The 12,356-nt window shown below is 39.1% G+C and overlaps 1 protein-coding gene across 1 annotated transcript in view; it reads left to right on the top strand.

Annotated features, from left to right (window-relative positions):
• The window catches only part of ACYP2 (acylphosphatase 2), a 914,175-nt gene extending 902,110 nt beyond the window's left edge, over nt 1–12,065 (top strand). Inside the window, exon 5 of the mRNA XM_050753771.1 lies at nt 11,607–12,065. Coding sequence (XP_050609728.1) covers nt 11,607–11,721 — 115 coding nt within the window. The 3' untranslated portion in view covers nt 11,722–12,065. The remainder of the gene's footprint in view (nt 1–11,606) is intronic.
• Nucleotides 12,066–12,356: the final 291 nt, after the last annotated feature.

Genomic DNA, 12,356 nt, shown 5'->3' with positions numbered 1-12,356 from the left:
TCTATGGTATTATTTGCCCACATGTAACTGAATAAGGAAACTTGTTAAAGAAAGGAGAATGGCAAAAATTTTATATATTATCCATTATCCTTCCATTATTAATGCTAGTTTAAAAGCCTGAAATTGACAGGCAACTCAGTATTTTCCAACATGTGTCACATTAGCTTTTAATTCATTATCTGTCTTTTTTTTTTTCTTTCACTGTCTCCTTTCTTGCTGTGGTCTTCATTTCATACTGGTGCTGAAGAGACATCTGAAAGGATTATGCCACCCCCCTTTAGTCCCAGGAAATAGAACTACTATGAATTATTGATAGTGTTAGCTTTCTAGTGCTTTAATTTCACCTCTGTTTCAGACAAGGATATTAAATGGAATTTTTAATATTACCCCAGGAGCTTACTACACAGGAAATACTAACTGACTCGAATTATAGAAAAGACAGTCCTATGTTGATTTCCATTTCTACACAGGGTGAATTCTTCATATATTCCACTCCACTATAGTTTTGCTTAGTGTTAGATTAATAGGGCAGTTTTCAAATGGAGTTCCTCAGAACCCTTGGGATTCCTCAGAGGTGCTTGCAGTACAACTGGAGAAGCAAGAGGGCTAGGCGGGGTGGTAGCTGCAGGTGGACATACACACGGGTACACACATATGGCCCCAACCATTCCCTTGCTTCAGAGAAAAACTTGTCTACTGTAAGTATGAAGCCTTTGTGCAAGATTATGTTGAAAGAAAGGATTCTCCTCTTTAAAAATCTTGAGGCTGGGCGTGGTGGCTCACTCCTGTAATTGCAGCTCTTGGGAGGCTGAGGTGGGAGATGTGAGTAAGGCCAGGAGTTTGAGACCAGCCTGAGCAACATAGTGAGATCCCATCTCTACAAAAAAATTTTTTTTTAAATTACACAGATGTGGTGGCACACATTTATAGTCCCAGCTACTCTGGAAGCTGAGGCGGGCAGATCCCCTGAGCCCAGGAGGTTGAGGCCAGAGTGAGTCATGATCATACCACTGCATTTCAGCCTGGGTGACAAAGTAAGACCCTGTCTCTTAAAAAAAAGAAAAAAAAAAAAAGGAGTAAAATATCCTGAGTTAATACAATAAGTACAATAGATGTTTGTACATCTTTGAGATACTAAGAAAAAATGTCTAAGGATTTTTATACTATATAGTTGAGCATATACAGCTGTGCACTGGACTTGACAGAAGCTGATGGCATGTCATGTGACTCGGCTTGCAGGATGGACTTGGCCCTCTTGTGGTGTTGTAAGAATTACCTTGAACTCTGAGTAAAGCCAGTTACCATGTATATTTATGTAATGAATAAACTCACAAGCACAAAAACATGCAATAATATTGGGGGCTGGCACAGATAAATGAACCAATTGCACAAGTAATCTTGGTTCACCTGCTTCTATTCTGGTCACTAGGTCCCTGAATCCATAGGTCTCCAATGTCCTTTAAGAGCAAGAATATAGTCATTGCTTGTGTTCTTCAGAAGGGACTACCATGAATAAAATATTTTATGAGTTTCTGTAATAAGAGCAAATATTTCTCTAACTTGCAGAGTATTTTAAAAAGTGAGGGTTTTGTTTTTTGTGAGATAAAAATCAAAGAGTTAAAAAGTAGCATTCAGGGTTCCTTTCTGTGTGTGGACGGTATAGGTGCCTAGAAATCGCCCTCCTACCACGCATGGAAGCTATAGACCTGAAGAAGGCAGGCAGATGACAAAGGCTCATTCATTCAATATACATTTATTTCTTCGGGGTCGGGGGATGTTTCTTTTTTAAGTTTTATTTTATTTGTAATTGACCTATAATTGTACATATTTATGAATATGTATTTATTGAGTACCCACTATCAGCAGGCATCACGCTAGCTGTTGGGAATCTAATAGTAAGACCGATCCTGCCACCTTCTTTCTGTGTGTATGTGAGACAGAGTCTCCCTCTGTCACCCAGGCTGGAGTGCAGTGGCGTGGTCTCGGCTCACTGCAACCTGCACCTCCCCAGTTCGAGCAATTCTCGTACCTCAGCCTCCCAAGTAGCTGGGATTACAGGCACCCACCCCCATGCCTGGCTAATTTTTGTATTTTCAGTAGAGACAGAGTTTCACCATGTTGGCCAGGATGGTCTCGCATTCCTGGCCTCAAGTGATCTGCCCGCTTCCGCTTCCCAAAGTGCTAGAATTACAGCATGACCCACGGCACCCAGCCTGATCCTGCCACCTTCTTAGAATTTGCATTATATTGTGGAAGAGGCATATAATAAACACATAGACAATGACATAAACACAGCAATTACAGAATGTGATCACTGTCAGGATGCACGCAACAGAGTAGGGGTGGGGCCGTTTTCACATAGGGGCAGTCAAAGAGGAGGCCCTAGAACGGTAGAAACCTAAGTGCATTTTAGAAGGCCACAGCTGGCCTCTCTGCTGGCTTCCAAAGCAAAAAATGTGTGGTGCTTACTATATTTGATGGCTAAATACGTGCCATCTGTACTAAAGGATGAGAATGCTGTGGAAACCCTGAGGGGACTAGTAGTTAGTGACTGCCTGTATAGGAACAAAAAATATAGCACAGTTAGTTTATTACACAAATAGATTTTTCCTTGGTCATTTAACATTTATCAGCACTGTGTTTTATTTATTTCTTAATGCAAAGGTGGCCTGAGGGATAATTAAAAGTAATACACCCAAGATCATTGTCCTTTTCCATTCCATAAAAAATTGTCCTCACCACTGTCTATGATCCTCATCAAACATAGAAAAAATGCATCCATAGTGAAATCTCCTCTTATATTGTTACTTCATAATTAAAAGCAACATGATTTTTGTAAAGGAATAAAATTAGACTTTACAAAAATTAGTTTCATTTTCAAAACCTTTACATAAGCATGTAAAATATATTAGAGTGAAGTGGGACACGTGGTTATCAAACAACCTGACTTCTATCAACAGAAGTTTCTAGTTTACATTATTATCCTTTCATTTTTACTAGTTGAACCTTCTGTTTTGTTTGTGTAAGCTTATCAGTGGACCACCCTTCTTAAATAGAAATACCTGAAAGATACATGCACACAAAACTGATTCAGATTTATCGCAGAAATACCAGACTTCAATTAACACTTGCTTGAATGGGACATTCAAGCAAATATAATTCATCCACCTACCCATCCATCCATTCAATATTTATTGAGTAAACTAAACTTATAGGTAAAATATGCTGGAACCAGAGCAGTGTATTATGGTTGTGTTGGCTCCTTGGGTAGGTGAACACTGTTCCTGTTTTTTCTTTCTTTCTTTGCACACTTACTATAGAAATTTTCTGAAACGCAAGTAGTCAAACTGGCTGGATAGCCTAAGAGATTTGAAATTATGTGGCTGAGTGCAGTGGCTCACACCTGTAATCCTAACACTTTAGGAGACCAAGGTGGGAGGATCACTTGAGGCCAGGAGTTTAAGACAAGCCTGGGCAACATACAGAGACTCCATCTCTACACACACACACAAATTTTTAACTAGCCAGGCATGGTGGCTCATTCCTGTAGTCCCAGATACTTGAGAGGCTGAGATGGGAGGATTGCTGAAGCTCAGGAGTTCGAGATTATGGTGCACTATTATTGTGCCACTGAGTTCCAACCTGGGTGACAAAGTGAGACCCCCATCTCAACAACAAAAAATGAACAAACAAAAAAATTATGCAGTCCAGCGAATGTGGTAAAATGAACTAGCAGAATGAATTTGGGGAAAATAATTCAGGAAAAATACATGGGGTGGTTTACCTAGCAACCCCAAGAAAGAGAAAAACTATTATACTACTAAAGGAGTTCAGTAAGGCATCTGATTACAATATAAGACATCACTAGTTTTCCTGTATCTTGTTTAAAAGCATAATGATTAAAAAGCATCTTGTTCAAAATAGCAAGAAAAATATAACTGAGTATAAATTTATCAAGAAATACACAGGACCTGAATTAAACAAACTATAAAATTTTCGTGAGAAACTTAAAGACTTGAGCAAAACTGGAGAAAATTTTCACTCTTGATGACAAATGTTAGAATTGCCACTTCTCTTCAAATTATTTTTAGATTTAAAAGGGGATGTGAAAGGATTGGATAAAATTATACTGATAGAATGTATGACACAAAAAAGGACATTTAAAACTAGAAGAATAATGAGGTGAGGGTATAGGGACTAATGGACATTAAAATATATTCTAAAACTATAATAATTAGAATAGTTTGGTACTGGTTTAGGGATTAACATGTCAATGGGGTCAAATAGAATGCTGACAAACAGACTCAGGCATATGCACAAATTTAGTGTAAGATAACAGTTACATTTGGAATCTGTAGAAAAGGATAAGTTATTTAGTAAAAGATGCTGGGGGAAATGTCTATTCAAAATTAAGACATCTTTTTCATATAAGGCAATCATATAATTCCAGATGTATGAAAGATTTAAATATAAAGGATAAAGCCATACTTTCATATAAAGATGGCATATTTTGAACACATGCATTTACCTCTGCTCCCTCCTCAACTCTACTTAAATATCAGTAAAAATGGTTTTTAAAACACTTAAAAACATCCACAAGGACAAATAATGGGAGATAAAGCTACAGCAATAAAACTTTGGAAACTAGAAAACACATGAGCAGGTGGTAATGCAAATTTGATTGTAAGCATTACAGGCTTCCAAAGCAGAAAAATGGTCCAGTTAACACAGTGGAAATCCCTCAAGGCTCAGGCCTCTGGAAGTGGGCATGAAGGTGGGGCTAAAAATAAGAGTACTGATACCAAATCTGCTTACTAAGCAGTTGTCCCCCATGTCAAACAGGAGAGCAGCTGCCCTGCCTGCTCAGGCAGAAGCCAGAGTTCATTTGTTTTGAGACAGTCTCACTCACTCTGTCACCTAGGCTGGAGTGGAGTGGTGCGATCTCGGCTCATTGCAACCTCTGCCTCCCAGATTCAAGTGATTCTTTTGCCTCAGTCTCCTGAGTAGGTGGAATTAAAGGTGCACACCACCATTCCCAGCTAATTTTTATATTTTTTAGTAGAGATGGGGTTTCACCATGTTGTCCAGACTGGTCTTGAACTCCTGACCTCAACTGATCCACCTGCCTCAGCCTCCCAAAGTGCTGGGATTACAGGTGTGAGCCACCACACCCAGCCAGAGTTTCATTTTTATAGACACAGTTAAGAAAATGATGCAGTGCTGAAGACAGGGATTTATCAAAAGTTAATCCCTGCATATTGAGGCCTTAACCTTCTTCCCAGATTCTCAGGGCACATATAACCAGACGCATAGCTTCTAGGCAGGAAATAGGGTGTATCTTGCCTAGAGAATATGACCAGTCCAAGGGAAAAGATATCAAGATACCAACATCAGAGGCTCCCAGATGCAATGGTCACCCTAGAAAACTTAAGACCGACTGGGTGCGGTGGCTCACTCCTGTAATCCCAGCACTTTGGGAGGCCGAGACGGGCAGATCACGAGGTCAGGAGTTTGAGACCAGCCTGACCAACACAGTGAAACCCTGTCTCTACTAAAAATACAAAAATTAGCTGGGCATGGTGGCGCATGCTTGTAATCCCAGCTACTCAGGAGGCTGAGGCAGAAGAATTGCTTGAACTTGGGATGTGGAGATTGCAGTGAGCCGAGATTGCACCATAGCACTCCAGCCTGGGTGACAGAGCAAGACTCTGTCTCAAAAAAAAAAAAAAAAAGCCTGAGACCACAGCTCAGCAGTAGGGCGAAAGAGAAATCCATTGCAGATTGGTGGATAGGGAGGCTCACACTCCTTCACCCACTCCAGGAAACATCTGATTGAATTGTTAAATCTGCCCTCTGAAATGGATTGTCCCTACTGAAAAAACTCTGGCCCAGGCATTGATCCCAAGCCCCACTGGTTTGGACCCTGCTTGCAGGACAGGCATCTGACAAGCACACTGCATTGCAGGCAGGTGTGTTTGCAGGTCTCTGGTCACCTAGACTAACTTTAAGGATCCTCATTGCTCTTTCACAATTCCTTTAACATTTGTCAACTCTTTTAGCGATTATTACACCTTTTCACTTTATTCAATCCTTCAACTCTTCCTCCACCCCACTTATTCTCAGTAAATTACCTTATCTCCCACACACTGAGAAAATGGAAGCTATCTCATGTGAATGCCTCTTCCTATCCAAATTGCTCTCCAGTTTTTAAAATCTACTGTCTTCTCTTCCATACAGAGAAAATGTGTCCTCTTTTCTATACCAAATGAGTCTACTCATCTCTTGATCCTGTTTCTTCTGACTGCTCTGGGCCTTGTTCCATCAATTACCACTCATTTGCTTGAATCTTTAATTCATTCTCTTTGGCTCCTTATGAGAGTATGTGTAAAGGACACTGATCTACCACTCGGATTCCCTTTCAAGATTGAAGGATTCAGTCCCCCAGATGCCAGGAGTGCTGCTGGAAGATGGCCCTTAGCCATCAGCCTTCTTCAGGAATTGCCTCAGCAGAAGAAAGTAACCTCACTAAAGTTCACGTATTCTTCCCTGGGCAGCTCTCCTCTAACGACTGGGTTAATGTGGGGAATATAAAAACCAGTCCTCTCACCTTAACTTGAGACAACTCTGAAGGGTCTTCTCAGTTTCAGAGCTCCTTAAGTCTTGGCCAAGGTCTTCATTGAGATTGCATCATTGCCCAGCTTCTCCCTCAGTCCAGTCTTGTCTCCTTTCCTTTCCTTGCCTTCCACAAGTTGTTAAACCTGACAGCACTCCCTGATTAACTTCATGCTAATCATCTCAGAGCCTGAATCCCAGGGTACCCTCCTTATGACAGTATGTTTGTAAGACGAGAACATTTAATAATTTGTTAGGTAGTACCAAGTTGCCCTTTCAAAAAGCTGTACAAATTTGCACTCCCATCACCAATGTAGAAAAGTGCCTCTTTTCTACATTGCCTAACTACACCCTAACTGCCACTACTGGATGTTATCAAGTTTTTAAATCTTACCATTCCATAAGTGACAGATGGTGGCTTATTCTTGCTTTATTTGTATTTTTAAAAAGTATGCGTATGAGTAAGAATGTTTTTACATATTATTTACTGGCTATTTATATTTCTTTCCCTTTCATTTGCTTGTGTTATTTGCACATTTTTCTATTGCACAGCCATACATATTGGTAATATACCATATACCATACATATATTTTCAAGTACCGTTTGTATAGTAAGAAAGTTGCAAATAAGTTTCTTCAGTTTGCTGTTTGTTTGGCTTTAAGACGTTCTTCCAGTCATTCAAGTGTTTTGAATTTTTAAAATTTGCTAACATTACCAACATTTTTCCTATGCTTCTTGGTTTTCTGTCATGCTTAAATTGGCATTTCCCATTCTAAGATTTGGGGAAAAAACACTAATATCTTCTTTAAAACTTAGCTCAAATGCCATTGCTGTCACCAAGATGTCTGTGAGAACCTCGACCAGGTTAACCCCCCAATTCGCTTCTCCCTTTGTATAATATAAATCACACTGCCCATCATATTCTGCCTTAACATTATGGCCATTTTTATTATTCTCCAGACTCTTCTATTGGAATGTAAGTTACTGAGGGAAGGAATTCCATTTTAAATCTCTATGTATGCCCTCCAGCATCTAGAATGACTTGCGTAAAGTCCTACTTAAATATTTATTGAATTGTATTAACTAGTACTGTTAGGTGGCGCTGACACTAAGGGTGAGTGATTTTATATGTATGTATACATACACACATGTGTCTGTATATGTATACATACACGTATATATGTATATTTCACACACATTCTCATCAGCCATAAATTTTGTGAAATTTTGTGACTATTTTAGTGCTTGGATAACTCTTAGTTCTGCCCTCTTTAGACCTGAGCCACACTTACCAAAGGCTGACTGCAAAAACACCACTTGAGAGTGAGGTCTCAGGGCCTGCCAAGTGACAGGTGACCAGAACACTCCTAGCTGAGAAGGCAGATCAAGCAGAGTGGTTCCTAGCAATAGGGGAAGCATATATGAAGCCATGACACAAAGTGGCCATCCTCCCCCAGGGGAAGCAGAGCCCAGCCTCCCAACACCATGACCATCTGCCCCATCAGTGGCATAGATTCCTCCAGGCCGTACTTTCGGCTGGGGAAGAAGTCCCTGATGTTAAGGACAAGATACAGGCAGGTATCTCAACTAGGTCAATACATTGAGTTATCAGCTCAGGTGGATTAGTCATTGCAGTTCCAATGCCCAGTAGTCCTAGTCTCGGATTCCATGGTTTCATTTTCTCCCTTCTCATTCTCTTGAGCCCATTCAAATATGGCTTTCATGCCACCACAACTGCTCCTGCCAAGGTCACTGGTGACATCCACGTGGCTAAACACAATGGCCAGTTCGCATTTCTCACCTCACTGGCCCTGCCAGCAGCATCGGCCTGGTGGATCCCTCTCTACTTCCTGAGGGCTTGATTGGGCTCCCTGGGCACCAGTTTTTCTCATGCCTCACTGGATGCTTTATTCTCCTCCTTTTCTGGTTCTTCCTCTGCTTCGTGAGCACTTAACATTGGAGAACCCCCAAAGTACAGTCATTGGACCTATCTTTTCTATCTAGATTCATTTTCTTGATGATCCCAGCCAATCTTATAGCTTTCAATACTGTCTACCTGCTGACAAATTCCAAATTTTATTTCCTCTAACCAGACTTGTAGGTCCAGCTGCCTACTCAACATCTCGCTTTGGATGTCTAACAGACATCTCAAATGTAACATTCCAAAACTGAGCCTCTGATCTTCCCCTTCCCCCAAATCTGCTCCTCTCACAGTCTCTCCATTTCAGTAAATGACAACCCTATCCAACTAGTTACTCACACCAAAAACTCTGGTGTCATCCTTCACTCCTCTCCTTTTCTCACACCCACATTCAATCTGTCAGCAAATCTACTTTTACTATATCTTCAAAATATACTCAGAATCCGAATCCTCCTCACAACCACTCTGCTAACCACCCTGTGCAAGTTACTATCTCTTAAGTGTCTCTCTTTTCTCATCAATAACTGGGGGCAATAATAGCCTATGACTTACAGGGTTCATATGTGGAATGAAAGACACGTAAAGAACTTAGCATAGTGCCGAACAAATTGTTAGTGCTTGGCCAGGTGCAGTGGCTTACACCTGTCATTCCAGCACTTTGGGAGGCTGAGGCGGGAGGATTGCTTGAGGCCAGGAGATCAGCCTAGGCAACATAGTGAGATCTTGTCTCTACTAAAATTCAAAAAAATTAGCCAGGTGTGGTGATGCATGCCTGTAGTCCCAGCTACCTGGGGGACTGAGGCTGGAGGATTACTTGAGCCCTGAAGGTCAAGGTTGCAGTGAGCCATGATTATGCCACTGCACTCCAGCCTGGGTGACAAAGTGAGATCCTGTCCCCCCACCCTCAAATAAAAAAGTTGTTAGTGCTTAATAAATTTTAGGTTTCAGTATTATTTGTGGTCTCTCTTTTCTAGGAGGTTTCAAGAAGATGTGACTAGTAAAGTTGAAGCTATCAGCTCCTTTTCATAAGAACTGAGTTTTTCCTTCAACACATGAAATTTTCATTTTAAAGATTTCAACTGACTGAGCTAAAGAAAAGAAAAAGAAGTCTAAATTAACCTCAGCCAGTAAAACTGTCACAAATAAGATCCAAATAAAGGGTTAAAAAGCACAATAGCAATTTGAATCATTGGAATTCTTCTATAGCCTGATTAAGAGGAATTTTCAGCTAACCTAAAAAATATTTTAAATCTAAAGTTATATAAGATTGTCACATATCATACTGCATAGCTGTATACAGCCCTAGCTTCACAACCTGAAATAATTTGGGGATATGAGGAAACTCATAGGATGTTTCTACAACAGCAACAGATATAACAGCCATCATTTGTATAAAACAGCCCTATTTTATAAACCCATAGTCCCAACAGATCTATCATCCCAACTAATTAGTAATAGGTAGAAAGATTCTTACAGCCAACAGACACATGAAAAAATGCTCATCATCACTGGCCATCAGAGAAATGCAAATCAAAACCACAATGAGATACCATCTCACACCAGTTAGAATGGCGATCATTAAAAAGTCAGGAAACAACAGGTGCTGGAGAGGATGTGGAGAAATAGGAACACTTTTACACTGTTGGTGGGATTGTAAACTAGTTCAACCATTATGGAAAACAGTATGGCGATTCCTCAAGGATCTAGAACTAGATGTACCATATGACCCAGCCATCCCATTACTGGGTATATACCCAAAGGATTATAAATTATGCTGCTATAAAGACACATGCACACGTATGTTTATTGCGGCACTATTCACAATAGCAAAGACTTGGAATCAACCCAAATGTCCATCAGTGACAGATTGGATTAAGAAAATGTGGCACATATACACCATGGAATACTATGCAGCCATCAAAAAGGATGAGTTTGTGTCCTTTGTAGGGACATGGATGCAGCTGGAAACCATCATTCTTAGCAAACTATCACAAGAACAGAAAACCAAACACCGCATGTTCTCACTCATAGGTGGGAACTGAACAATGAGATCACTCGGACTCAGGAAGGGGAACATCACACACCGGGGCCTATCATGGGGAGGGGGGAGGGGGGAGGGGGTAGGGGGGAGGGGGATTGCATTGGGAGTTATACCTGATGTAAATGACGAGTTGATGGGTGCAGCACAGCAACAAGGCACAAGTATACATATGTAACAAACCTGCACGTTATGCACATGTACCCTACAACTTAAAGTATAATAATAATAAATAAATTAAAAAAAAAAAAAAAAAAAAAAAAAAAAAGAAAGATTCTGGAAAGTCCTCAGTGTTATCTGAGATATCAGCAATATATAATAGGCCCGAACCATATAGGAAACATCTTGGGTAAGTGCTCTAATGCATGAATTAAATACATGGATATCACTAATAAGATAAACCATTGCACTAAATAATCAGAAAAATATTTCAGAGCATTCAACTTGTCCTTTAATGCAATCGCTTTGTTAATCTGTGATAAGAAACAGTATTTGAATAGATAAAAGTAGATGAGCAATTTTTCTTAATGTGTTTGGAAAATCATGTTTCTTTATTCTTTTAGTATGGATCTCTCTCACCATATATATGTGTGTGTGTATATGTGTATATATATATTTACATATATAAAAATATATGAAACATCTACCACGTGCTGAGTAATGAGGAAACAATAGTAAATTGTTTTTATTACTAAGCTCCTTATAAAAATATTTTGATCATTTTGAGTATAAGAGCTAGGTAACAGTGGCCTTGGAGTGTTTTAATTTGGGGGGCGGGGGATAACCCTAATATAAAATCATCAGGAATTGACTGTGCTTAATTTATTAGATTTTCTTTGTCCATATTTAATTATACATTATACTCTGTGGTATTCTTAGAGTGCTATATACAATGTAAACAAATTTAAATATCACATATATGCAAAAAGTTGCTTAGTAAAGGTAAACTCCCATTAATACCTACTGTGGGATCATTTTAGCTGATCCATGTGTACTTTGTATGCTAATTTGATTTATTTATCTGTTTTTTGTAGGAAGTCCTGGCTGAGCAAGATTGGAAGCCCTAGTTCTCGCATTGACCGCACAAACTTTTCTAATGAAAAAACCATCTCTAAACTTGAATACTCTAATTTTAGTATTAGATACTAATAGAAGAGAAAAATTGTAATGCTTATACTGCACAATAGATACTATATGTTCTTAAGACTATGTATACTAGAATAATAGTAGTAGAGTAGGGTGAAAAAGGAACTTTCCGTTCTGAAAGCTAAGCGACTGTGTTACTAAAAATGTCTGACACTGAAATAATTTTACTCAACTATGTTTTCAACAAGCAAAAATGTAGTATGCTAAGATTAAAATGTCATTACAAAATATTTAGTATGAACAATTTAAACTTGTCTCATGGAATCTTTAATTTCAATGAACATTACAGCATATATGACATATGTTATTTGGCGAGACATAAAATAAAGTTAACCATTTAAAAATTATTTTCACATACTGTTGTCTGTGTTGAATTATAAAATCCTCTGAATAATTTGTTACTACAGTTGAGTAATTTGTTATTAAACTCTTTAAAAAGAACCAGCAATTAGAAATAAATGTATGTGATGATCAATATAACCATAAAATATTATCAACAAAGAGTTTTTAAAATTCTGGTTAATGTGAACATTATTCAGTTGGAGCTACTTAATGCCTTCTATATTGCTGTGTACAGTGAACATTCAGGCTGAATGATGGTGGCTAACAAGAACTCACAATTTCAGTATAGCAAGCAT

This window comes from Macaca thibetana, chromosome 13 (assembly GCF_024542745.1).
Source record: "Macaca thibetana thibetana isolate TM-01 chromosome 13, ASM2454274v1, whole genome shotgun sequence".
In the NCBI taxonomy this organism is placed as follows: domain Eukaryota; kingdom Metazoa; phylum Chordata; class Mammalia; order Primates; family Cercopithecidae; genus Macaca; species Macaca thibetana.
Note: the sequence above shows the minus strand (reverse complement) of the source record. Positions and strands in the feature narration are given on the sequence as shown.